This window comes from Mesoplodon mirus, assembly GCF_964341445.2.
Source record: "Mesoplodon mirus genome assembly, chromosome: 3".
In the NCBI taxonomy this organism is placed as follows: Eukaryota; Metazoa; Chordata; class Mammalia; order Artiodactyla; family Ziphiidae; genus Mesoplodon; species Mesoplodon mirus.
This window is the reverse complement of record NC_138978.1, coordinates 199,414,411-199,441,202: the sequence shown is the minus strand read 5'-3', so window position 1 is coordinate 199,441,202 and position 26,792 is coordinate 199,414,411. Positions and strand designations below refer to the sequence as shown.

The window sequence follows — 26,792 nt, the reverse complement described above, 5'->3', positions numbered from 1 at the left end:
ATGATATCTCATTGTAGTTTTGATTTGCATTTCTCTAATGATTAATGATGTTGAGCATTCTTTCATGTGTTTGTTGGCAGTCTGTATATCTTCTTTGGAGAAATGTCTATTTAGGTCTTCTGCCCATTTTTTGATTGGGTTGTTTGTTTTTTTGCTATTGAGCTGCATGAGCTGCTTATAAATTTTGGAGATTAATCCTTTGTCAGTTGCTTCATTTGCAAATATTTTCTCCCATTCTGAGGGTTGTCTTTTGGTCTTGTTTATGGTTTCCTTTGCTGTGCAAAAGCTTTGAAGTTTCATTAGGTCCCATTTGTTCATTTTTGTTTTTATTTCCATTTCTCTAGGAGGTGGGTCAAAAAGGATCTTGCTGTGATTTATGTCATAGAGTGTTCTGCCTATGTTTTCCTCTAAGAGTTTGATAGCTTCTGGCCTTACGTTTAGGTCTTTAATCCATTTTGAGCTTATTTTTGTGTATGGTGTTAGGGAGTGATCTAATCTCATACTTTTACATGTCCCTCTCCAGTTTTCCCAGCACCACTTGTACATCTTTTTTTGAAGAACCATCTGTTCAAGTCTTTTATCCATTTTTGAATCAGAGTGTTTGCTTTTTGTTGAGTTGTAGGAGTTCTCTGTATATTCTGAATAGAAATCTCTTGTCAGATATATGGCTTTCAAATATTTTCTCCCATCTTGTGAGTTGACATTTTATTCTGTTTATGTTTCTTTGATACACATTTGTTAAAAAAATAGGTACTGCAAGTTGTTTATTTTTCTTAGCTGTGGCTTTGTTGTTCCTTTGTTTCATATTGAGGGAAACACAGCCAAATCCAATGTCATGAAGCTCTTGTCCTGTGTCTTCTTCTAAGACTTTTTATCTTATTAGGTCTTATATTTAGTTTCTTGATACATTTTCAGTAATTTTTTGTATATAATGTTAGGTAAGGGTCCATCTTCCTTCTTTTGCATGTTGACAACAAGACTTCTCAGCACCATTTGTTGAAAATACTATCCTTTCTATTTTGAAAAGTCTTGGCAACTTGTCAAAAATCATTTGGCCATATATCAGGGTTTATTTCTGGATGTTCTATTCTGTTCTATTGGTCTTGAATAAGGGAGAAAATAGTATAATCTATCCAGGTTGATGAAGAGCATAAAGAAAGACCAGGACTGAGAATTAGGAGGGCAATATAAAAAAGCAGGGAGTAAAAGACAGTGTGAGAGAACATCTTGTATTTGCAAGTTCATGGAAATATGATCATGCTAAAAGCACTAAAAGCCTGACTTTGAACAACAGAGCAAATGTTTTAGCAAGAAACATAACATTTACCCACCTCTGGGAAATATAGTACGGGCATAAAGATAAACCACACACAAATATATTAAGAAAGGGAAGGGTTTTCATGGTGTGAGAATATTGTGGGATTTGAAATACAATTTAATTCTGTTCTACCACTCTCTCTAAAATTTATCAAAGTGTATATACAAGCAATTCCAACTCTGGTAATGTGTTTGACAGGTTTATATCTGAACTTCAGCAGACCAGTAAACGTACATTCATAGTAGGACTATTCCCTAAAGCAAAAAAAAAACCTAGAAAGACTATAATTCACTTTGTCAACACACATACAGATGTAATGATGGTTAACAGTCCAAAAACAGAGGGTGAGCATGGGTGCAAGAAGTTACTACCCAGGCTGGGGTGGGGTGCAGAGTTTGAGGGTAACACAGGTAGAAAAGGCTTTTGTCCTATCCTGGATTTTTGAGGTATGGAAATTCACGGGTCACTACCTTCATTTCAAAATGAATGAACGCACTATTCAATTTTTTAAAACAGACACGTAAACATGAGTTATAAGAAATTTCAAACTGTCACAAATCAAATAGGATACTATGAAAAATTAAATAATATGATTTAAGAATGAAGTGGAGAGATTGTCCAAGATGGTGGCATAGAAAGACCCAGAGCTTGATGCCTCTCATGGGCACACCAAAGTCACAACTATTTACAGAACAGCAATTCATGAAAAAGGATGGGACCTACCATAAAACATCTTCTACAGCTAAAGACATAAAAAGACACCACAACAAGACAGGGAGGAAGGACAAAATCTCAGCAGAGTCAAGACCCATCCCCCAAGGTGGGTGGCCCACAAATGGGAGAATGATTACAATTTCTGAGGGGCACCCAGGTAGCAAGGGGTATGAACCCAACATCAGGCTCCCAAGCCCAGGGATCCTGTGCTGGGAAGAAGAGTCTGTAGAAAGTTGGGCTTTGCAGACCAGTCGGGCTTGTTTTCCAGAGAGCCAGAGGACTGTGGGAAATGGAGATTCCACTCTTAAAAGATGCCCACAAAATCCCACATGCTGCGGGAATCACAACAGAAGCAGTAATTTGAAAGGATCCCGGGTCACACCTACCTCCTGATCTTGGAGTCTCCCGGAGAGGGAGGAGGCACCTACAGCTCACCCTCACGACACAGACAGTGGCAGCAGCCATTTTTGGGAGCACCATTTGTTGAAAAGACTACCCTTTCTACTTTGAAAAGTCTTGGCAACTTGTCAAAAATCATTTGGCCATATATCAGTCACCTCCACATTATTTGAGGCCAAAACCCAAGTCTTACCTACTGTGGAAGTTTCTCCCTCCAGTCACTTTGCTCAAAGGGGAAGCCGAGCAGAAAGTCACCTAAGAGAAAAATCAGTGCTACACAGAGACAATCAATGTCCTTCAGAGTCACATATTTAGTTGTTTTAATCAGAAGAGTTTTTACAGGGTTCATAGTCAGACAAACCACCAGTAACAGAATCTTCTGTAGTTTCTTTATTTGTAATTACATTGAGTAGAAATGTGTAGATTTTTTTTTGCATTAACTAATAATTTTGTAGTGAATCTATTGTATTGAAGCCTGAGTATTTTCATTTAATGGTTGTGTCTTGAAGATCTTTTCAAGTCATACATAAAATTTTTTTATAATAGTAATCTAGGTAATTTGAAACTTCTCAGTGAAGACGACTAGAACAGCTGAACAAAATATATATAGCTTCTGACTGAGAGCCATAGCAAAATAACAAGGTAAAGAAGAATTACCAGGCCAATGCAAAAAATGTTTTTGTCAGCTGAAAAAGCTCTTATTGGAATTTTCAAATGGAAACCTCACCCTAAGACTTTGCTTTCATTTTACTGGTCCACACAAAATGCATGGAACATGGGAATTTTTATCTTTCTTAGACATATACATGACTGAGAAGGGTGCTTGTCTCAGGAGGCTGGAATTAGGGGGCTCTTCTGAGCCTGGAGCTTCACCACGCACTGTCCAGTCTGGTGAAGACCATTCTGAGCTGGCCTGGAACGTGGCTGGATGGTGGCGGATGGGGCCCCGTGCAGGCCTGGGCAGGAATCAGGTCACTTCTCTGGTGGGCAGGCTGGAGGTCAGTGCTCGTCATCTGAGCAGTGTCCTTTGGGTCACTTGGGGGTATCTCTCTGTGTCCAAATCCAGACTGGAGAGTCTGGACGGCCTCCCAGAACAGTCTCTGAGTACTTTTCTGTGGGTCTGTAAGGGGCTGCGTATCAGCTTATTTGAGGGATTCTGGCAATCCTGGATGAGGATCTACTACCTGTTTTTGTAAGGAAAATTTTATTAGAACGTAGTAACTTTTATTCATTTATGTATTATCTATAGCTGCTTTCATGCTACAATAGCAAAGCAGAATAATTGCTACACAGGTCGTATGCCACCAAAATATTTACCATCTGACCCAAACAGAAAAAGGTTGCCAACCCAGACACACACAGAGCGAAGACTATGTGAACGCACAGTGAGAAGAAGATGGGCATCTACAGGCTAGGGAGAGAGGCCTCAGGAGAAATCAAGAGCAAACCTCAGGGTTTCCCTGGTGGCACAGTGGTTGAGAGTCTGCCTGCCGATGCAGGAGACACGGGTTCGTGCCCCGGTCCGGGAGGATCCCACATGCCGCGGAACGGCTGGGCCCGTGAGCCATGGCCGCTGAGCCTGTGCGTGTCTGGAGCCTGTGCTCCGCAACAAGAGAGGCCACAACAGTGAGAGGCCCACGCACCGCAAAAAAAAAAAAAAAAAAAAAAAAAAAAGAGCAAACGTCAACCCGTCTGGGAACTGGGTATGAGAGGGAATGGGCATCTCGGCCGATGTGTGGCTCCTGGCCCTCAGCATCTGTTACCGTCTCCTCCTGTCCCCCGCCTCTGCTGCCAGCAGGGCTCAGCTCGAATCTCTAACCGAGCATCATCACTGTCTGCAGAGAGTCATTGGAGCAGCTGATATCTGTTGAGTGTTTTGTTCTATGACAGGCTACATGTGAAGCACATTACACGTCTCATAGCACTTATCTATCTGCAGACAGGAATCAGAAAGAAGTTGAGGAAGTCGTCCAGGTTCTGATTCAGTCCAGTCTGCCCCCAAAGCCAGGTCTTTGGCCCCGGGGGCTGGAGAACCCAGATCCAGATGAGAAGCTTGATCTGGACCCAAAAGGAGCTCCTGAATGAGCCTGATGGCATGAGGACCTGGCCATGTGAGCAAAACCAGTCACGGAAGCAGGAAATGAAGATGCCACTGTCATTCCCGAGGAGACTTGGCCAGGCTGTGAATCCTCTGGTTGAAAGTCTGCCCTTTGAAGAACTAACGTGACAACACAATGATCAGTTTCAGGCCCTCCTGCTCTACTTTGAGCCTGTCTCTCTCCGAACGCCAGATTCCTCCCTGCTAAGCAATTTGCAGACTTGGAGATTTCCAGTTTCAGCTTGGTGTGGTTCTACGTTTGACAGGACTCCCTCCCTGTTCGACGCTAAGCGGTCTACGTAGCAGGGACAGAAGGCTGGGGAGGAGGGTCTGGAGCTGCAGCCCCTCCTTGTACGAGTACCTGGGAGCCGAGTCCGGAGGAAAGAGGTGGGGCGCGGAGTGACTCCGCCCCTACCGGGCCCCGCCCAGTCAGCCCCGCCCCTCCTGGCCCCGCCTCCTGCCCGCCCCGCGGCGCATTGTGGGATCTGGGCGCTGGCTGCGAGGTGGAGGACGCGGCTCTTGAAGATGGGGTTGCAGCCGGTGAGACCCTCGCTCCGTATCCCGCACCAGGGGACTCCGCCCCTTCTGGTTCCCCGCACTCAGGTCCGGACCAGGGGCTCTCACCGACGACCCCGCCCCGCAGGGCTTTACACCCGCCCTGGATGCCGGGGTCCCGGTACCGCACGCTAGGGCTGGGGACCCCACCCAGGCTGCCCCCTGAGTTCGGCTTGCTCCTGCGCCGGAGTTCGGGGTCGCCACCCGGGGGGCAAGTCGTAGGGGCCCGTCACCGCCCACGCCCTGGGCTCTATCCCCGGCGCGACGGTCACGCTGCCCCCTCTGCCCGCAGAGCCCAGTCCTGCTGGCCTCCCTGGGGGTGGGGCTGCTGACTCTGCTCGGCCTGGCTCTGGGCTCCTACCTGGTGCGGAGGTCCCGCCGGCCGCGGATCACGCTCCTGGACCCCAATGAGAAGTACCTGCTGCGACTGCTAGACAAGACAGTGAGTTGTGGAGTAGCGAAGGGGACCGGAGTTCCGCTCGGCTGTGGTAGGGATGCCCCGGGGAGTTGGCGACACCAGACCTGCCTGTTGAGACGCTTGTCATCCATCCTCCAGACCGTGAACCACAACACCAAGAGGTTCCGCTTTGCCCTGCCCACCGCCCACCACGTTCTGGGGCTGCCTGTGGGTAAGAACTGCGGCGTGGGCTCCTTTCCCTGGTATTCTAATAGGGTGATCCCCCTTCTGGGGTCTCCTGAAACGCGCTGCTTCAGCCTAGTGCCTCCCCACTCCATCACCCTTTCCCCACCAGGCTGCGTATCCTCCAGGCTGTGAGGTGCCCTGGGCCACTCTAGGGTGTGGCTTCTGTGCCCCCAGACATCTTCGACACTCAGCAGTCCTCCCTCCTTCCTGCAGGATTTGCTTATATCCCCGCTGAGCAAGCACTAATCTTTTCCCCATTGCCCAGACCCTCAACTCACTACTAAGGTCCTGGCAGTCATTGATAAGAATCTCAGCAGAGGGTAGTTTATGAGGGACCCAGCTGGGGGCTCAAAGGGGTGAATCCTCCCTGCCTGGTAGCTCACTGGGACCCCAGCACGGAGCAAGATGCTTCTGTCCTCTCAAACCTCCCAGATTATTTTGAAAGGTAACAGGAATGCAGCACCTCCACAGTAGCCCTTATGTCGCTCTTCACGTGGCCCCCAGGCAAACATGTCTACCTGTCTGCCCGGATCGATGGCAGCCTGGTCATCAGGCCATACACTCCCGTCACCAGCGATGAGGACCGAGGCTATGTGGACCTTGTCATCAAGGTAAGAAAGTCGGAAGGAGCCCCAGGAGCCCCTTATCCCCCTCCCTCTGGGATCTGTAGAAACTTCCAAGATGTGTTTGATAGGAGGAGATGCGTGTCCTTTGTGGACATGAGGAAAGCGTGTGGAATGGGAAGAGAGAGCGTGCGTGTCATCCCTGCCCTGCTTCAGGCAGGCTCAGTCAACAGGGGGCCCAGAAACCAGGGACATTCCAAACAAAGTACTTTCCATTCTGTCTTATCAGGTCTACCTGAAGGGTGTGCACCCCAAATTTCCTGAGGGGGGAAAGATGTCTCAGTACCTGGATAGCCTGAAGACTGGGGACGTGGTGGAGTTTCGGGGGCCAAGTGGGTTGCTCACTTACGCTGGGAAAGGTAATGGCCTGGCTCCCACGTCTCCGGTGCCCGGCGTCCTCTCCACACAGTGTGGTTCTGTGTGTCCATGTGTGTGTGTGCATGTGGGTGAGAGCCAGCTGCCCCTCCTGTAAACACAGCCGTGACATTATAGAAAGGCGTGTTCCTCAGCCCCTCTTGACACAGGGATCAGTTCTCCATCCACATGAATTCACCCACCGTGACAGCCCTGGAGATGACTAATGCAAACGCGGGCCTCTCTTTCTCTCCCTCAGAGAGTCGCCCCTCAGGCCGAGCTATGCAGAGAGCCAGAGGTTACGTTCAGCCCTTCCAGTGGGAACAGCTGGGTGCATTAGCAAGCCTGAGAGCTGCTCTGTGCCACTTGGGAAAATAGATTCCCACCTGGCCTCATGCCTGTCGCCCTGAGCAGGGAGTGACCCTCTGTGGGAGTCAGCTTATGACTCACTGTGTGTTCCTAAGCTGACTCGTAGCTCATAATATGGGACAGACAGTCCTGGCCCCACTGTCCCTCAAGTGTCTTGTTGTTAGGGCTGGCGCAACACCCAAGCTCCAGGATCAGATTCCACAGCAGCTGCAGAACTGGCCTGGGGCGAATTTTCGATTCTGCATTTGTTTTCTTATTTCCCTGAATTGACTGTTCTTTCACCCATCTCTCCACTCGACTTCTCAGGGATGTTTAGCATTCAGCCCAACAAAAAGTCTCCACCAGAACCGCGAGTGGCCAGGAAACTGGGAATGATTGCCGGCGGCACAGGTGCTTGTCCCCTGCTCCCTCCCACCATTGTGACTTGCCGTGGCAGCTTCCAGGTGACCCTCAGGAGGTTTGGTAATCATGGCCAAACTTAATCAGGGGATTCCCAGCAATGCCTAGAGCTCCCCAGTTGCTGCAAAACAAAATTATAATCAGGTAGAAACCCTCCAAAATCTATTTCAACTGACAGAATGAGAGAAACAAATCATGTGGGCTCTCCCGAGACCTCAGATGGAATGAACCTAATAAATTTTAGGTGAGAACAGAGAAGCAGCTAAGAATAGGACAGTCGAGAAGATAGAAAATTAACATTGGACATTTCCCTAGGTTAGACACTGTGCTAGACTCTTTATATATGTCTATGACATAGGTACAAGCCTTCCCATTTTACGGATGGGAACACGGAGGTTCAGAGAGGTTGAATCGTTTCCACATGGGTAGAGGCAGGGTTAGTGTGCAGCTCTGCTCAGTTCCAAAGCACGTGCACTTAACCTGCATGTCCAGGGCTCCAGGCATCTCAGCACTGAATCAGTAGGTACTTGCAGTCATCTGTGATACTGGAGCCTTAGCCTCCGAGGGACTTCCAGAGAGTCTTGGATTGGTTCCTTAGAAGGATTTCAGCAATATGAATTTATGTGAATTTTGAGCACGTGACCACAATTCACCTACCAGATGTGAATTTTAGTGAGTTTGGGGTAAAGGGCCTATCTTGCAGAAATGTAGGTGCTGTGAAGACACAGGGGGAGGGTAGAGAATTAGGACACAAAGGAAAACAGAGTGAAGGGGTGAGTGAGTAGAATTAAGATGAAAGGGTTGGGCAGCTAAGGAGCAGGGACGGGGAGGGTGGCCACCGCATCTCACCGTGGGGCATCTGTGTGCAGGAATCACCCCAATGCTGCAGCTGATCCAGGCCATCCTGAAAGACCCAGAAGATCCAACCCAGTGCTTTCTGCTTTTTGCCAACCAGGTTGCGTTGCTTTTCTCAGTCCTGGGACTTCAGAGTTACTGTGTGGGGAGAGGTATGGTACCAGCGGGCAAAACTAGCCCAGTGTCTGGCTCAGCCTCTGGCCAAGGCCTCCCTGTGGGTAGAGGGTCCTCTTCCACAATAAGGAGGACAGGGCACTGAGCCACATTCCCTCCCTGGCCCGCAAGGAGAGAAGAAAGGAAAACATTTAAGGAGTCTAGTCCTGAGTATAGAAACTTGCTCCTTGAGTCTCCGTTGTTAAATATTCTGTCTTTATTCCTTCATATTGTGTAAATAAAGGCTGTTCCCCTCTCCCTCCCCTCATCCTAACTGCCTAAAACCCTTGCTTATTCCCTAGAACTTCAGTTTTCTTTTTCTTTCCTGGTTGGAAAGTTGTTATAGCAGAGAACTTTCTATGTTGTTATGCTTAGGAACCTGAGAAGGTTCCTAAAGACTTTGCTTCTCTTCCTTTCAGACTGAAAAGGACATAATCTTACGGGAGGACCTAGAGGAGCTGCAGGCCCGACACCCCGACCGCTTTACGCTCCGGTTCACTCTGGATCACCCCCCAGAAGGTACCCTCCCCATTTCTGGACATCCCCAGATCAGGGCCTCGCCCGTCTGTGGGTTCTGGTTTCAGTGAAACCGACCCTGCCCGACACTGCCAGACGCTGAGCTCACGGACACAGTGGTGTCCTGGACTCTGTCCCGCGGTTCCTGTTTACCGGGTGGGTGCAGGGCTGGCCGCGCCGCTGAAGCAGGCTGAGTAGACCCGTCCAGCTGCCGCTACAGCTCTGTACCCTCTCAGGAGCCTTTCTGGACTACCACCCCCCCACCCCGGCCCCGCGCTGCACCCCACTGCCAGCATGGATCTGGAGTGTCATTCTCTCCTCTCCCCACGCAGATTGGGCCTACAGCAAGGGCTTTGTGTCTGCCGACATGATCCAGGAGCACCTGCCCGCCCCAGGGGAGGATGTGCTGCTGCTGCTCTGTGGGCCACCCCCGATGGTGCAGCTGGCCTGCCACCCCAACTTGGACAAACTGGGCTACTCGCAAAAGATGCGATTTACCTACTGAGCATCCCCTCACTTCCCTGGTCCCGCTGCCGGCATTTGCCCCCAGTCAGCCCTCAACTGCTCTAAGCCCTAGGTGCCCTTCCCGACAGTGTCAGCCTTTTTGTCTTTCTCCGGAGCTGGAATCTGGATGGTCCCTGTGGGAACAGCATCCTTATAGCCGTGGAAGAGGGCCAAAGCCGAGTCATTCCCTGGAAGGCTCCCCAGTCTCCCTGTGGTGAAACATCCAGGTCAGGCTCAAGGAGCAGACTCTTCCACGGGTCAGAAAGAAGGGAGCGCGTACATTTGTTCCAAGACCGGCCAGTTCCTTCGTGGCATCACAGTCTTCTTTGTGTCTCTGGTTAAAGAGCAACCTGTTTGATGGGTTTGATTTAATATTTGGTGCTTAACCCATAGCAGACTGTGTGTGCAGTGGGGGGTGCAGACTTAGAAAGCTAATCTTTTAGAGGCAACAGGAGAGGAGGAGATGGTCTCTTCAGGCCTCAGAGAAAGGGATCTGAAAGACGTGTTCCTGTGTCTGTCTCCCTCTGCCCCTGCCGAGGCTGGAGGGAAAGGGCTCCCCACGATCTAAGACTGTTACTGTGACAGAAACCTCTGGCTTATGCAAATAAATGGGGCTAAGGCCCTTGTGTTCTACCGAAGAGGTGGTTGTGTCTGGGGTCCTTGTTTCCAAGGCTTTTCATGCCTGAGAATCTTGGGAGGAAGGGTTTCCCAGCACAGAATTTCCCCCGGGTCTTCCAAAGAACCTTTGAGCGGTTGTACCCTGTGCTGAAATGTGAGCGGCCACCAAACTCCACACTCATCTTAGCAGCTGTCTCTGCAGAGCCAGAAGCCCAGCTTCTCCCTGGAGAACTTTTAAGGTGGAGGAAGGAGAATACAAGTGAGAGGGAAGCTTTTGGAGCCCAGGTACCCCTCACAGTGGTCCTTGGTTTGGCCACTCCTTCCCTCCTTCCTTCCCTTGGCCCTTTCTTCACTGCATTTATCCTTCAGGGTACCTGGCAAATAAGTCAAAGTATTGTCTTTCTATTTGGAAGAGAAGCCTTGTCCTTTCAAAAGTAACCTGACACCGCCAGCCCTAGCCGGACTGGTTGGTGCCTGGACAGAGTTGGCCCCCAGGTACATCTGTCCTGACCGCCCTTCTCCTGCTCCAACAGCCTGGCCCAGTCCACTCCCTCCCAGCGTCACACCAGGGCCACCTCTTCAGATCTCCTGTTAGTCACAGTGGAACAGAACCATGCATCAGGTCAGGAGGAAGGTCGGCATTGTTTTTCTGCATGGAACTGTATACTGCTGCCCCTGGGGCCCCTGGAAGAAAGGCTTGTGGACGCTCCCCAGGGTAGAACCATCACTAAATTGTGTTACTGGTATTCCATCAGACATGTCTTGATCAGCTGGTGTGTGTGTGTACTGGGCTCTGTGAGACACACTCGGGTACCTCACCTCCGAAAAGGAAAATCTTGCCTAGGGTTGTTGGGCTCACACAGTGAAGCAGCCCGGCAAAGAGAATTTCCCACACAGAAGCTCATTCCTTGTCTCGCACGGGTTCCTGCCTTATCCACTCAGTATACAAACATTAAGGACCTGCCACATGCCAAGCACTGTGCTAGGTCCTGAGGATTCAACCATGACCAAGACTGTTCTTAGACCCCAAACAACTCATTGTCTAGAGTAAGACAGTGATAAATAATTACAACACAGTGTGGTTAATACTATAGAAGAGACACAAGGTGCAGATGGAGGGTTTGGAAAAGATTCTGAGAAGGAGGAAGAGAAGAAAAAAAGTTTTTTGGTTAACAGCCTCGTAGCAGGTGCTGTGCTGAATGATCATTGTGTAATTGAATCCTTATTATAATCCTGTGAGTCTGAGATTAAGGATATGTAGAAGGTCATACAGCTGGCCAGTGGCTGGCAGAGCCTGAACGTGAAGCTAGGATTGTCTCGATCCAAAGCCAAACCTAGAACTGGGAATTGCAAGTTGCTTGGATCCTTTGGCAGAGAACGGGGGCATGACAATCCAACAGAAGGACCAGCATGTGCAAAAGCCTGAGGAGCAGGAGAGAAGTTCACATTTGGAGAACCAGGCAAGTTCATTGAGGCCCAAATGCCAGAGGGAAAGTGGAGGAAGATGAGGCCTGGGAGCAGGTAAGAGCCTGGTAACGCCATGCTGAGAAACAAACTCAGTACTGTGGACAGCACACGTTTCTGAGGGTTTTATACAGCGGGCAGCACATAATAGCTAAGGTTTGTGAAGCATTTACGATTTGCCAAGCATCAAACTAAAGGAGCCTGCATAAATTATCTCAATGCTGACAAACAGCCCGTGAAACAGCACTATTTTATTCCTGTTTTTCAGACGAGGTACTTAACGATGTGGAGCGTTCGGTAACGTGCTCAAGGTGAGAGCCTGGCCAGGGACAGAAGCCTGGGTCTACGTGACTCCAGAGCCTGCTACGCTTTTAAGCAGCACCAGAATTAATCCCACTGCCCTGAAGCATCCATACAGGATCATACTAAAGTACCTTCTCTCTGCATCTAAAATAGACTGGTCACGTGCCGGCCTTGGGAGAAGTGAGAAGTGTCAGTCGCCCAGGCGAGGGCTGCAGCACCCTGCGGTCCCCTCTGGCCGCAGCGGGAGCCCGGGGCGGAGCAGGGAGTCCCCGAGGAAGACCAGTCAGCTCCGTCGCACTCTTCGTAACCGGGAGCCTGCCTGCCTCACGCCTCGCACACGACAGGCGCTCAGTAAATATTTACGGAAGGGAGGGAGGGGCCATGAGGTTGAAAAAGAGGGATTAAGAAGTGCCCAGCCTAGAGGACAAGGTGCAGGGTAGGAAACTCGGCATTCCTTCGCAGGGTTCGGTCTAATTCTCTGAAATTCCTTCCGCATCACGCGCCCTAGTTTGCAACTTGGGGGCGTGGTCCCCGCGAGGCCTTGCGGTGGGGGGGGGTTACGATTGAAGCAGAGTGAGGGGGCGGGGCCCGCGAGCAGGAGGCGGGGCCGAGGGGAGAGGACCCGCGATTGGGACTTGAGGCGCCGCCGAGCCGCGAAGGGGGCGGGGCCGGATGAGGGGCGGGGCCCCACGAGGGGAGGCGGGGCCGAGGGAGCGGGCCTGTGATTGGGACTGAGGAAAGATTGTCGGGCTGGAGGGGGCGGGGCCAGATGGAGGGGCGGGTCCCGCTCGGGGCAGGGCTGAGGGGCCGGCCTGTGATTGGGCCTCGCTGGGGCCAAGGGGGCGGAGCGCCCTGAGGACGTGACGCTCCCGCGGAGGTGACGCTATGCGGTTGCGCGCCCCTTCCGGCGCGGGGAGGGCGCAGAAGATTCGGGCCGCTCGGCCACAGGCCGTCTCCAGCGCCGCGGGATGTAGCGCGGGGTCCGCGGCCCCGAGCAGAGCCCGCCGCCCGCCGTAAGTTTCCCGGGCCTCCGCGGCGAGCGGATGGGAGGGCAGGGGTCGGCCGGAGCGCGAGTCCCCCCGGGAGCCTCGGCGTGGGCCTGAGGCAGCAGCCGTGGAGCCGGCCTGCCCGGGCGTCCCGAGGGCTCCGAGGGCCCCGAGACCCCCGCCCGAAGCCGACCGCGCCTCCGGCCACTCCGCGTCGGGTGTCCACGTTCGTGGCCCCTCCCGTGCGCGCCGCGTCCCCCGCTGCCAACAGCCGTGGTGGCTGCCGTGCCTCCCCGTCGTCGGGGTGAGACGTCCGGATTTGGGCTCCGACTCGGGCCCGCCAGGCCGGAGCTGAGCCTGGTCCCAACGCCGCGCGAGGCCAGCGCGGAGGGGCTGCAGGCCTGGGTCGCGGAACCGCCTCTCTGCGGGGAGTACCCGCCTTTGGTGGCCTGAGGAGCTCCAAGGTTCCTAGACCGTGACGGTGCGCCCACCTTGATGGGGGAGAAGGGGACGTTGGTGGACGATTTGCCTTTGTTTAAGGTAGTCCCAAAAGCTGCAATGTGAGCAGAATCTAAAGTACGTTAGGGAAAAACGAAATTTCATTCCCTCATAAATCTCTCATTGATGCCATCCTATGTTTGAGATTTTTGGTCAAGCCTTCGAGTTTGAAGAAATTAGCTATGTTTTCTCCTCGGTTTCTGGTGCTACGTTGGCGAAAGGGAAACTGACAAGGCGAATTTCATTTACATAGTTTCAGGTGTCAGAGGAGCAACAGGAGGCCTACTAAGTACTTAGCTGGATTAACCATAGTTTCCCCCCAGTATGTAGAAGAAAGGCTAGAAAACACAGCAGGCACTATATAGGCCACTGACTTAAATCAAGCGAACGCTATAATGGCTGGTTCTTTTCTGAAATGAAGTGATCGTGGGATCTGTCTCCTGCTTTTCTCTCTTAATAAAGGTTGCGTCACCGGTGATGGAGCAACTGTTGTTCCTTAGGTTTTGTAGTGTCCATACAGTAGTAGGAACTTAGGCGGGGTGGTGTCAAACAGGTTGCAGCATCAGGGTAATAGTTCCCAGCTTGCAGCCACTAAATTTCTTTATCCCAGGAGTAACTCCTGTGTTACCTTATAGTGGTTGATACTTGGGGAATCAATCTTTAAAAACTGCTGTGTTACCTGTCAGCAACCGTCTTAGGGTGGACCTCCACAAAACTATACCTAATTTCTGAGTAGAATCTGAAAGCATTCAATGCTCAGTGGCCAAGAAATTACATGATCCCCAGGGGATAAACAGAAATTTTAAGCAAACACTTGCCTGCAAGTAGGCAGGAGACTCAGACAAGGGCGCAGCCTTAACCCAGTAGGCTCCCCATTGCTAATGGATAAAGTGCACCACCGTAGGTAGGCTTTTAGGCTGTCTCCAGTTTCTTAAGTCTGGCCTCATTTTACCTTTCCAAGACCTTCCTTATGGAAGGTGGATTATTCACTGCCCTGGGGGGCTTTGTTCTTTCAAGCCTGCCTAGGTTCATAGCACTACCCTTCTGGAATGCCTTGATCGCATCTTTACCTATCAAGGTCCTTTCTTAAAATCTTCCACCATACCTTTCCTGATTATTCCAACTAAAATTGAGCTTTTCTTCTGAATTCCTCCAGCACTTCATGGCATTTAGCCTTGTAGTGGTTTTAGTAGAAAACAGAAGTTATTGCCTCCTCTTAAAAGAGGCCAACAGCCATGCGAAGGCACTAACTGGTCTCTTTGCCTTCTCTGTAGCCACAGTGCCACGCGTGTTGTGTATAATCAGTGGTATTCGCAGATGGATAAAAGACATTTGCACTTCGTTCTCGGCCCAAAAGTTTGTTCTCTGTTTCCCGAAGAAATTTCCTTGACTCCTTTACTATAAAGCCAAACGGAGGGCTTCCCTGGTGGCGCAGTGGTTGAGAGTCCGCCTGCCAATGCAGGGGACACGGGTTCATGCCCCGGTCCGGGAAGATCCCACGTGCCAGTGGAGCGGCTGGGCCCGTGAGCCATGGCCGCTGAGCCTGCGCGTCCGGAGCCTGTGCTCCGCAACGGGAGAGGTCACAACAGTGAGAGGCCCGCGTACCACACACACACACACACACACAAAAAAGCCAAACGGAAAGTCTTTAACGCTCTTGCTACAGTCTCCTGTCCCATCTCCTTGTGATCATGCTGGTGAACTAAACAGTCATCTTTAAATCCAGAAGCTTTATTAATACTGGTGGGGTGTTTTCTGGTGCTGATACTCAACAAAGTTGTTACATGTTGTCCTTAATGTCCATTTATCCCTCATGGCACACACTGGACTTTGTTCCTCTCACTGTACTCAAAGTTGATTCCCTTTTCCTGCTCAGAAATGTTGGGGATGTGATTAATATTTGTAAAGTTTTAGCTATCTTGGATTGAAGAGATCCTTGAAAGTGCCCTCTAGGCAAACTGATTCCAAGTGATTGGCTTTTAGACGTGCACTTTGTTTGCTTTTGTTTCATCGGGGCTTTCACAGTATAAAGTTATCACTATAATGTGTAACTATAGTGGCCATATATGTGTAATTTACTTAAAAGCCAGGTATTAAAAACAAGGACTGGTACGAAACGCCTTCATATTCCTGTATACTTTACTTTTTTTCTTTTTGTCATGGCATTTGAAAAGCTTACCTCTCTCTGGGATCAAAAACAAACAAACAAAAAAAAAAAAAACAGACCCCTTCTGTTGGGATAGATTTATCTGGAGAAGAGCTACAAAGTTACATTGTGATTTTTCACTGCAGACTCTAAGTCAGTGACACTGTGATCAAATAGGAAAGCTGAGGCTCCCTTACTGCTTGATAGTTTTCAAACATAAGCCTTTGCCTTGACTCATTCACCCCCCCAGCAGTGCTATGAAACCACCTTCCCTAAGAAAGAGAGCAGACAGAGGAGAAGATGGCTATGTTCTTTGTCTTTACTGCTAGGCTAGTCTTGCTTTAGAACAATGTGAGTCATGTGGGCGTAAGATGGAGCTTACCCATGGAACCTGTGAGGGCCCAGGGACCCCAGATTAAAAACTCCTAGAAGAAGTTTTGTGCCTTTGACTCCAGGGAAGGAGTGTGCTATAGCCTGGAAAAGTTGGGAACTGGTTCACAAAATAAATGTCTCCAAAAGTGTGAGGGAAATAAAGTCACCAGCAAATGCTGGCAATTAAGAATCAGTCCTTTCCCTATTTTGGCACCAGATAATCTTATTTATAGGAGCACAAGCACCTCCCTGCCTCCACAGCTTTATTCTCTAATGTCATAGGTTTATCCAGTTGGAAAGCTTAGTGGTAAAGATTTATCAGCTTGAATTGAAGAAATCCCATCAAAAATGCACTCAGTGGAGTCTGGCCCAATTATAAGGGCTGTATTGGGTGTGGCGAGTTTGAGGGAAAATGTGTTTCCTCTAACCTAGGTAAGGATAGGAAAGCTAGCAGAAAGCTGAAGTACATTCGGCTCTCCTGAGGTTCCCAGAGTCAGTCTTCACACTTTCGGGGCTGAGGCTGGTGGTATATAGTAGAAACGGAAACGCTTGCTTGCGGTAATTCCCAGCTGTTTGTGTGGCCCACTCTGTCAAGTGCTATTTTCAGGTCCTGGCATTCGTTATTGGCTTTTCTTTCTTGGCAGACCTCCGACCCCTCTCTCTCCCTTTCGTGTCCCTGTGTTGCTACAGTTCAGAAGACCCAGCTGGACAGTGGACTTTGCTCACTGGTGCCATGACAGCACTCGACGTAACTGAACGGAGTGTGTGGCCATCCTCGTTTAGGGGTTCTCCGTCCACTGTCCTCCTGGAGCAGCGCAGTTGTAGCCCTGGTTTTGTACATATCACACATTACCTCATGCCATTGATTACAGGCTCTTCCAAGACAGTGACTTGACTTGTTCAACTTTGTATTTGGCACAGTACCTTAACGTGCCTTAGGGTGCTGGCACTAAACATATTTGTTAAGTATTCAGTGAATGTGGTGGCTTACTCTGGGGAGAGGGACAGGAGGAAGCCCTACAAGCACGAGCCCAGAAACCCTTAGCTAGCAACAGAAGCTAATAGGTCATATGCTTCTTGCTGGAATGCCGCCTCATTCATTCATTCATTCATTTTGAAATACGTGTTCTGACCAAAATCAGGGATATGTATAAATTTGTGATCTATGTCGTGTTGTATCCCAGAACCCGAGAATATCTGTATCTATATATCTGTCTTAAGCCCTAGTGGCCACCCCTCAAATACTGGCAGCAGTATTCTGGAATAGCTGAGTATATTCCCCTTTTCAGACTTCTCCAAGGCGCCCAAAGCTATTTATGTTTTCGCCCCAGTATAAATTATTTCTTATTTAAGCTGTTTATTCAGTAGTACTTCACTTTGAGGAAATATGTTTTGTGGTCAGCTTATTGAGAAAGATTTCCCAGTGTTTCTGCTGACATGGGTTGCCTATCTCTTGAGGTTTCAGAGGCCTCCAATTTCCTGTTCTCCTTGGGCTCAGTTGTTGGCTATGACTGTGGGCTGGCGTCTCTCTTGTCAGAGCCTTGCACTTTTGGAGGAAGAGGAACTGCTTGTGTGTTGACACCGAAGACAGGTCTGCGTGCGCTGAGTTATGGGCGGCTCTGCCAGTAGCTTTCAGCTGTGCTTGCGTGTTAAGCGTAGCATGACTGTTTTGAAACTTGAGGATTGCCCTCACCTGACTGCATGTATCGCATGATAATCCCTGAGAAGGAATTGAGATCACTGTTGGGTAAACAAAGAACTGGTACAAGATGCCAAAGATGGATGTCTGGTGAACAGCCATGGGGGACGGACACGGTGCCTTGCTCGACTGCCCATAGGAAAGGTGTGGGTTGCCCGAGCTTCCGTTTCCTCCCTGTCATGCAGCTCGCCCCGTGTGCAGGTGTTGCCTGGCCCTCTTTGCACTGCCCTGTGCTTTTCGGGGCTCAGATGACCCCAGTGCAAGAAAATGTGGATATTCTGGCTCCTCCTGCTGCGAGCAGGAAACGCCTCTGTTGCGGGGCTGGAAATCTTGGGGCACTTTCCCCCTCCTTTCCATACTGCCTTCGTCTCCCTGGGGCCTGATTAAAGACTCCTTCCTTACAGGATCTGTGTGCCTGTCTCAGGTCTCTGAAAAGCTCGTTTGAGTGGGGCGTAGGTCATGAGCCATGGTTGCTGGGACAGCTTGCTGAGCCGGTTGTTTGGTGACAGAGGGCAAGGCTGGGCTGCCTCCTGCCTTCAGCCTCCCGCGTCCAGGCAAGTTATTGCTGCTGTGAGAGGCGGCCGTGAGGAAAGCTTGCTGTCCAGGTGTCGAACCCGGGCTGTGATCCTATAAGAGAAGTAGCAGACCTGGCAGAGAAACTAACCACTGGGCACCTAGCCCACAGCCGAGTTCCTTTTGTGCGCAAGGCACGCGTGTCAGCATTCGTAGGTAAGGCCCACCGAGTTCCGTCGGCAGTTAGCTCATGTCTAAGCCAGAGGCCTCGCAGCAGTCACAGCAGGTGTCGGCCTCCTGAGTCTCAGGGCCAGGACTTTGCAGGGCCGAGTAGCTCTGGGGCTGGTGGGCTAAACTCCGCTCCGTGCGCGTGGGAGGGACTTGCGGGTGGGTAGCTGTTCTTCTGTGGTGACTGTTCGGTGCAAAAAACAAATCCTTTGGAGGCAAGCAACTAGGTTTTTGGCCTTTTCTTTAAGATTAGTGAGGTTCCAAGTAAAGGGTGATAGTTAAGAGGAGAACAGAAGCACTTAACTGGCCTCTAGGACTGGAGAGGCTGTGAGTCGAGCGGCTGTGTCTTAGTCCCCGTGTAATGGCTCGTAGAAATGAGATGTAAGAGGAATAAATTGTCGACACCCTTCGTGTTTGGTGTTTGTGTTTGCTTTCAGTGTCTTCCATCACAGGGAACTCTCTGCCCCCTGGGGCCGAGAGACCCCACCCTCTCCCCAAGCTGAAGCCGCAGAGCATTGAGCTACCAGCCAGATGTCTTCTCACAAAGGACCTGTGGTGGCCCAGGGCAGTGGGGCTCCTGCCGGGAACAGGGAGGCGGACACAGTGGAGCTGGCTGAGCTGGGCCCCCTGCTAGAGGAGCAGGGCAAGCGGGGCGTCGCCAGCCCAACCAAAGTAAGTTGTCCCCCCAGGGCCCGCCTCTCCCCTTAGGCCTGTTGGCCTCCCCAAGGGACTCTCTCTATCCCAGTGCTCAACACGCTGTAGTGTAACTCTTTTTATCTGTTTTTCCCACTGTAAGCGGTTGCTTATACCCCAGTGATTAGCACAAGACCTGAAATTCTACAAGTGGCCAGTGCCTGTCTGTGGTTGAAGCAAGGAAGCAGTCAGGCAAGATTAGGCTGGGCTTCGTATAATGAACAAACAAAAACCCCTGTAGCGAGTGAAGTAAGCCAGAAAGAGAAAAACAAATACCGTATGCTAACACATATATGTGGAACCTAAAAAAAATGGTTCTGAAGAACCTAGGGGCAGGAAAGGAATAAAGATGCAGACGCAGAGAATGGACTTGAGGACACGGGGAGGGGGAAGGGTAAGCTGCGAAGAAGTGAGGGAGCGGCATGGACATATATACACTACCACATGTAAAACAGATAGCTCGTGGGAAGCAGCCGCATAGCACAGGGAGATCAGCTCGGTGCTTTGTGAGCACCTAGAGGGGTGGGATAGGGAGGGGGGGAGGGAGAGGCACGAGGGAGGAGATATGGGGATATTTGTTTACGTACAGCTGATTCACTTTGTTATACAGCAGAAATTAACACAACAGTGTAAAGTAGTTATACTCCAATAAAGATGTTAAAAAAAAACAAACGTGTAGCTTTGACAAGGTAGAAGGCTCTCTCATAGAAGAGTTCTGGAAGTAGCCGCTGCAGGCTGGTGTGGACGCTGCACTCCGGGCAGGCACCTGTCCTGCTCTTCCATCTCATTCTTACTGTGTCACCGAGGGGCGGGGCTCGGGGAGCAGGGCCCACCCTTCCTGAAAGCACCTGGCAGCACTTCATGCACATCGGTGTGGTCTTTTCGTTGTGCCTGAGCAAAATTGCAGTAGCATTGCCACCCTGAGTGAAACCAAGGACTCCGTTACGGAGGGGCAGAGGGGTCTGCATCAGTCTGTGTTGCGAAATCTAAGAGGAAGCATCACGGGGGAAAGAGCAGCCGGGAGGAGGAGCTGCTGTCCGCGTCCACGGCCCGGAGCCCCTCCTTGGGGGGCGAGGGCTGTCGAGCTGCACACTGTGTTTCAGGCCTCCCTGCAGCACAGGAGGGCCTGCAGCTTCTTCCGCGGAACCAGTTCTGAGGCCCTGCTTCTCCTGGGAGCTGCTGTGGATGCAGAGTTTCAGTCGCCGTGGCATCCCCAGAGCCAGTGAACAGAGAACTGCACAGATTTAAATTGTTAGGGGAATCTCTGAAACTCCGTCTTTTTCATTCTTTTGAGCATTCAGTGATCTGGAAGAGAGAAATATTTGGGAAATTGGGGCAAGTTCAGAACCGCTGTCTTAGCGATAAGGGTGGGCTCTTGGGACTTACAGAGCATGTAGGCCTGGTGCGCTAGTCCCGTGTGCCTCGGGTGCCAGTCTCCATCCGTCTGTCCCCCATGTGCTGCGTTGGGCTTTCGCTGCAGCATTTATAGAGTGCTAAGCTTGTGCACTGTCATGCTGTAGGAGAAAAGGCCACAAGGCTGGTGTGTGGGAGAGCGGCTGGGCAGAGGGCAGTGAGTTGGGGTTTCTCTGGATCGCTTGCTCTGGACTAGGGGACTCCTGGGGGGGGGGTGTGTTTCGTTCCTGCAGGCCGAAGAAGAGCGGGCATGCCCAGTGCCTCAGGAAGAGGAGGAGGAGGTGCGGGTGCTGACACTGCCCCTGCAAGCCCACCATGCCATGGAGAAGATGGAGGAGTTTGTGTATAAGGTCCTGTCCTGGGTGGGGGAGGGCAGGCTCACCTGGGCTCCCCCCACCTGGCAGGCATGCACTGGGGGGAAGAGCTTTTGCTCCTGTGCGTGGGCTTGCTTTTCTTTACGGTGAAGTAAATCAAGGGGAATCTGGCTAAATTTTTACTGCCTCCTGTGTTGGCGTTGCTCAAACTCTATTCTAAAGCAGGAGTTCTTAACTGTTTTTGCTGTCAGTCCCTTTGGCAGTCATCAGGATATTAGAATGTGCTATAGTAGCATGGCACCTTTATTAATACGGTAACTGTGCACGACAAGCTATGATGCATTTTAGTAGAATTTATAATTTCTAAATGCTAACGAGTAGAAACAATATTTTGATTTCTGCGAAACTCGTGTATGAAAATATCTGTGATTTCTATTGGTGACAGAGTCACAAATTCTAATACTAGACTTGCTCATACTTACAACTGAGGGAAATGTTACATTTAGTTAGAAGTGATTGAAAATAAAAATTCTTTTTCCATCCAGATTTCCAACACTGTCCATTGTCCATACGTCCCAGGCTAAGAAGCCCCGCTCTGAAAAGTCATAGGCTCAACCCAGTGAGAACTTAGTACCTAAAGGGGGGAAAGGATGGACAGGCGGCCACCAGAGTCTCCGGGGGCAGAGGGGCGGAGGGGTAAATGTATATTTTTAAAACCATATATATAATTTCTATTTCCTTGTTTTCATTCACTCCATCTACTGAATTTTAAAACTCAAGTAGCTGAAAGGAGGTCCTGCCATATTCTCTTTAAAGACTGAGAAACACTTATCTACTTACCTAAGCATATCCAGGTGAACTCTCATGACACAAGAACAAAGCCATTCACGAGCCGTTGGTCCTGGGGCAGCCTCGCTCGTGCTGTGTCTTGGCTTCTCTGGCCCCAGGCTGGCCCCGCCGTTCCCCGGACCCCTCTGGAGCCGGGCTGACACTCTCCTTCACCCCTTATCATTGGGGAGGCTTGTGTCCTCCGGGCCCCGCTTAGAGAGTGTGTGGTTCCAGGTGTGGGAGGGGCGCTGGAGGGTCATCCCCTACGACGTGCTCCCCGACTGGCTGAAGGACAACGACTACCTGCTGCACGGCCACAGGCCGCCCATGCCCTCCTTCCGGGCCTGCTTCAGGAGCATCTTCCGCATCCACACGGAGACCGGCAACATCTGGACCCACCTGCTTGGTGAGTGGTCTGGGTGGAAAGTCAGACTTTTTGTCTCCTTAAATGCCCAGTACTTGTACAGCCTTTGTCCATGGGAAAGAAAAACAACACTGTTGTGACCGTTTGACAGCTGGCGTCGTGCCTTTCGACTACCAGTGAGCTTGCTGGGCCCTTCATCGCTGGTCTGTACGGCGGGGGTGGGAGGCCTAGAAGCGGGAGGAGACGACGTCCTCTGTGGTCAGCACCGTCCCCGGTGCAGGCAGCTCCCCCCACTTCATGGTCCCCGCGGTAGGAACAAAACGCCAGCATTTCCGAGGATGCTCTTCCTGTCTGGGTTTGTGCGACGGGTGCCGTTTTCTCCGGAAGCTGTCGACCGCGGTGCCCACAGCTCAACCTGTGGCTTTAGTGCTGGTTTCAATCATCGCACGTTCCCCTTTTCCCCTTTTCCTCTCCGTCCTGTAGGTTTTGTGCTGTTTCTCTTTCTGGGAATCCTGACCATGCTCAGACCAAACATGTACTTCATGGCGCCCCTCCAGGAGAAGGTGGTGTTCGGGATGTTCTTCCTGGGCGCGGTGCTCTGCCTAAGCTTCTCCTGGCTCTTTCACACCGTCTACTGTCACTCAGAGAAGGTCTCTCGGACCTTTTCCAAGTGAGTGAGAAGAGCGTCGGTAGGGGACGCCCGTGCACTGTTCGCACCTTGCGATCCAGGTGCCGGCGGGGTCCCGGGAACTCCAGCAACTCCGGAAGATTCCCTGATGTGCCAGAGGAAGGGCTTTCTGTTCTGTGGGTATAAGAGGGTCAGGAAGCTTTTCTCTTAAATCCTTCACGAAAAGTTTCACTGCAGCCTCCTCAACAGATGGAGCCCAGTTGTGGGTATATTTTCTCCCTGTGCAGTGCTGCCCTTTGTGAAATTTGGGGTCCCAGTGGGCTGCTCTCGGACCGAGTACCCAGTCCTGTCCTAGCTTCCTGGTGGCCCAAGCCGTTCAGGACGTGGCAAAGTTTCTGTGCTCCGTCCTGCTAGAGCTCTGACCCACCAGTCCAGTAAAGCTTATCTTTGCTGCCCACATATTGCTGGAAGCCCCAGATGTCCATCCTCTAAGGCTCTCCTTATTCCCCAGTTCTGAGCCTGGAGTTCTGTTTGTTTGCTCGTTTTTTTTGGTGGTGGTGGTGGTGGTTTTGGAGGTGATGGTGAGTTATTTTGTTTTTCTCAGTAACACCAGTAACAAGAATACGTTTTTATCTTTAAGAAGTCGACTAAAACAGAACAGTACACCTTAATAATACTCCCAATTGAAGGGTTTTGTTTTTAGAACTCAACCTATCAGAACTGGGGAATACTCAGAGCCCTTCCTGCGTGGAAGCTGGAGACTGGCTGGACTGTGATGGAATTCCTGAATTTAAGTGTCCGTGAGGGGGATGTAGCTGTTCACGACCAGGGGAAAGGGATACAGTTCAGACTTTTCCACTGCAAAATAGAAGTGCTCGACCTCATGGGATTTTGATTCAGGATATAGGACAGATCGAGTGGGAAGTGAGGGGCTGGGGGCGGTCACCTCTGAGAGCCGCTGGAGAACAGAGAGAACTGGCTAACCAAGCCCTAGGAGCTCTTCACTTGTCCCCCTGCTCCGCTCATCCTGTGGCTCTTTTCAGGCTGGACTACTCAGGGATCGCCCTGCTCATCATGGGGAGCTTCGTGCCCTGGCTCTATTACTCCTTCTACTGCTCCCCGCAGCCACGGCTCATCTACCTCTCCAGCGTCTGTGTCCTGGGCATCTCTGCCATCATTGTGGCCCAGTGGGACCGGTTTGCCACTCCTAAGCACCGGCAGACAAGAGCAGGTGGGTCGGAAGACAGAGCGTAAACCTCATAGGTATTTGGACCTTGAGCCCAAGGGGGTCAACCCTGGGCCCCCACTCAGACCCTGATCGGTGTTTAGAACTTTCAAAACAGCGTGCATCTTCAAAGCTCGGTTCTCCCCCAGGTTTCATACTATTTCAGTAAAATGTTAATAGGACGGATAATTACCAGCCTGGTCAATGAGCTACAGGTGTAGACATGACTGCTCTTACGTTTGGTTTGAGGAAGTTAAATAATGTACAAAGCAGTCATTTTAGTGACCTGAGGGTCACTGAGCTCAGTCCTGAGCTCAAACCAAGGGGCTGAAATTAAACCACCCCAAGTTATTTTACTAAGGGAATGGAAGGCTTGGCTTGGTAAATAAAATACCCTGGGCATAAACACTGTTACCAAGTAACACGATAGCTGTGAGCGTAAACATCTTCCTCTTGTCCCATCCAGACTCAAGCTTTATTACTCGCAGCAACACGTCGATTAGCGCTAGTCTTCGGTCCCTTTAGACTGAACATCTGCTGTGTTTTAACCTTCATTTAAACTAATTAAGTATTCATCAAGTGCCGACCACGTGCCAGACTGATGCTTTACCAAGGCCGTCTGCAGAAGCGGAGAGGCGGTCCCTGCCCTGCGGTTGCGTGTAGGGCGGTGGTGTTGAGCCGGCACCCGTTCTGTCCGTCCGTTTACTTACTTTGTGTCCAGTGGCCACTGACGACTTCCAGTCTGGGTCTGTCTGTCTCCTCAGGAGGTCAGGGTCCTGATCTTAATGGGAAACCTGTCTTGCTCCTCCCTGGCTGGCAAAGCACCTGAGGCCTCACCATGTCGGTGCTGTACCCAAGGCAGCCATCAGGAAGTTCTGACCTACACGGTCGCCTAGGCTGCTTCGCGGATAGTGAAGAATGTGAGACGTTTGTTCTTGGCGCTCCTTAGGAGGGAGTAGCTATATGAGCATCTACACAGCCTTCTTCCCATTCTGAATGCTAAAGAAATGTTTGCTGAGTGTTCTCCATCTTGCGCTAAATTTCCAATAAACATGTACTGTTCACCAGAAGGTAGCTCATCAGCGTGAGATAGCAGGGCCTTCCAAGCGGTACTGTTTCCATGCCTGACGCTCTGCGTCCGCTTTGTTAAGGGGTGTTCCTGGGGCTTGGCTTGAGCGGCGTCGTGCCCACCATGCACTTTACCATCGCGGAGGGCTTTGTCAAGGCCACCACGGTGGGCCAGATGGGCTGGTTCTTCCTCATGGCCGTGATGTACATCACCGGAGCCGGCCTTTACGCCGCGCGGATTCCTGAGCGCTTCTTCCCTGGAAAATTCGACATATGGGTAAGAAACGACACTTCAGCGGGGCCTGTGGTGGTGAGACCGGCCCACAGGTAGAGCTCGGAGTCCGAGGCAGTGAGAGACATGGGTCAGGTAGTGTCTGGGGGTGCACTCGAGTTCCTACGTGCATGTCCGTGCATGTAGGTGGGAGAATGGCGGGGAGGGCAGTGACCAGTAGTAACATTGTGGCGTATCCCTGACAGGGCTTAACAATTTTTTTTCTCCAAGAAATCTATCACTTTTATGGTGTAAAAAATTTTAGGGAGGAACGAGGAGAGGCGAGTGCCTTCTCTACTTCCTCCAGCCTTCCATGCCGTCCCCCTGAGGCCCCTCTCTTGTGTCCCTGCAGTTCCAGTCTCATCAGATCTTCCACGTCCTGGTGGTGGCAGCCGCCTTCGTCCACTTCTACGGGGTCTCCAACCTTCAGGAGTTCCGATACGGCCTGGAAGGGGGCTGTACTGACGACTCCCTCCTCTGAGCCGCCCCGCAAGGGCACAGCAGGAACTTCCCAAGTGCTTTTAAAATAACTTCTTTGCTGAAGTGAGAGGAAGAGTCTGAGTTGTCTTGTTTCTAGAAGAAACCTCTTAGAGAATTCAGAACCAACCGAGCTTCAGCCCACTTCACACTCACCGGGCAATAAACTCTCCGTTCCCTCGCTGAGAGCAGTGGGGATGGGCAGACGTGGCCGCGCCCCCCTCGGTAAGGCAACTACTGTCCCCTCACAGAGACGGGGCTTTGAAGCTCATGTTGAGATTTTACCCCTCCTCCCACCATTCTGGGGAAAAATGGACTGGGACTTTTCAGAAATTCTGTTTCTGGAAGAAACTGTCCCTCCCTCACCCCCATCTTGACTTTGTAACCTGGCTTATAACAGGCCATCCGTTTTTGTAGCACACTTTTGAAAAACAGTTATAACCTCGTCCATCTTTCTAGGGCCTGGACTTGCTCACACAGCAGGAAGAGCAAAGCCACCAACTTTTACACAGCCGGCTAATCATGGAAGTGTGTCCAGGCTTCAAATAACTTGAGTTTTAATGTTTTCTTGGCAGAGTAATGTAAAATTAAAGTGGGGAAAGATATTTAATATTTAATACTAAGCTTTAAAAAGAAACCTGCTATCATCGCTATGTATCTTGATGCAAAGACTATGATGATAATAAAAGAGTACAGAAGACACTTGGCACTCAAAGATTTAACATGTGTGGTCTCAGCTATTTGCACATAAGTCCAGAGGATTAAGACCAGTAAAATCATTTGAGATTCTGCCGAGGCACAAATCTGAATCGTAGGTATTGACAGGCTGGCATGTGCGGGCCAGCAAATGAGCCTACCTGAACTCCTACCACCTGCTGCTCCAGACCGCTCTACGTGTCTCCACTTAGCGCACAGACATCTCCTGGAGAAGCGGGTGTGCTGCAGTGTTCAGTAATTAGAAGATAGGTACCTGCCTTGTGAGCGTCAAAGGCCTACCACATGATATGAATACTCTAGACTTTAGTTCTTTTAAAACTGCCCTGATTAAGGTTGTCTCGTCAAGAGGTTATTCCATGCCTTTTTGTGCCTTTGCAAATTGTCCTCAGCCTGACGAGTTCTGTTCATTGGATGCAAAAGGCCTGCAGTAGTCACTTCTGAGCTAGTGTAGGCATTGGATGGGAATC

The 26,792-nt window shown here is 50.7% G+C and overlaps 2 protein-coding genes across 3 annotated transcripts; both read left to right on the top strand.

Annotated features, from left to right (window-relative positions):
• Positions 1-4,965: 4,965 nt before the first annotated feature.
• On the top strand, positions 4,966-10,138 carry CYB5R1 (cytochrome b5 reductase 1). 2 transcript variants are annotated; one of them, XM_082612992.1, is made up of 9 exons: positions 4,966-5,069; positions 5,377-5,526; positions 5,641-5,713; positions 6,232-6,338; positions 6,580-6,709; positions 7,380-7,463; positions 8,342-8,427; positions 8,900-8,999; positions 9,329-10,138. In XM_082612992.1, exons 1-9 carry the CDS (start codon positions 5,055-5,057, stop codon positions 9,499-9,501), a joined length of 918 nt encoding a protein of 305 aa, XP_082469118.1. In that variant the 5' UTR covers positions 4,966-5,054; the 3' UTR covers positions 9,502-10,138. The 2 variants fall into 2 exon arrangements, with proteins under 2 accessions (XP_082469118.1, XP_082469117.1); XM_082612991.1 differs by having other exon boundaries at positions 4,990-5,132.
• A 2,647-nt stretch (positions 10,139-12,785) lies between these two features.
• On the top strand, positions 12,786-26,330 carry ADIPOR1 (adiponectin receptor 1). The gene is made up of 8 exons (XM_082613814.1): positions 12,786-12,898; positions 18,765-18,999; positions 20,667-20,783; positions 21,810-21,981; positions 22,423-22,609; positions 23,611-23,798; positions 24,944-25,137; positions 25,484-26,330. Exons 2-8 carry the CDS (start codon positions 18,859-18,861, stop codon positions 25,610-25,612), a joined length of 1,128 nt encoding a protein of 375 aa, XP_082469940.1. The 5' UTR covers positions 12,786-12,898; positions 18,765-18,858; the 3' UTR covers positions 25,613-26,330.
• Positions 26,331-26,792: the final 462 nt, after the last annotated feature.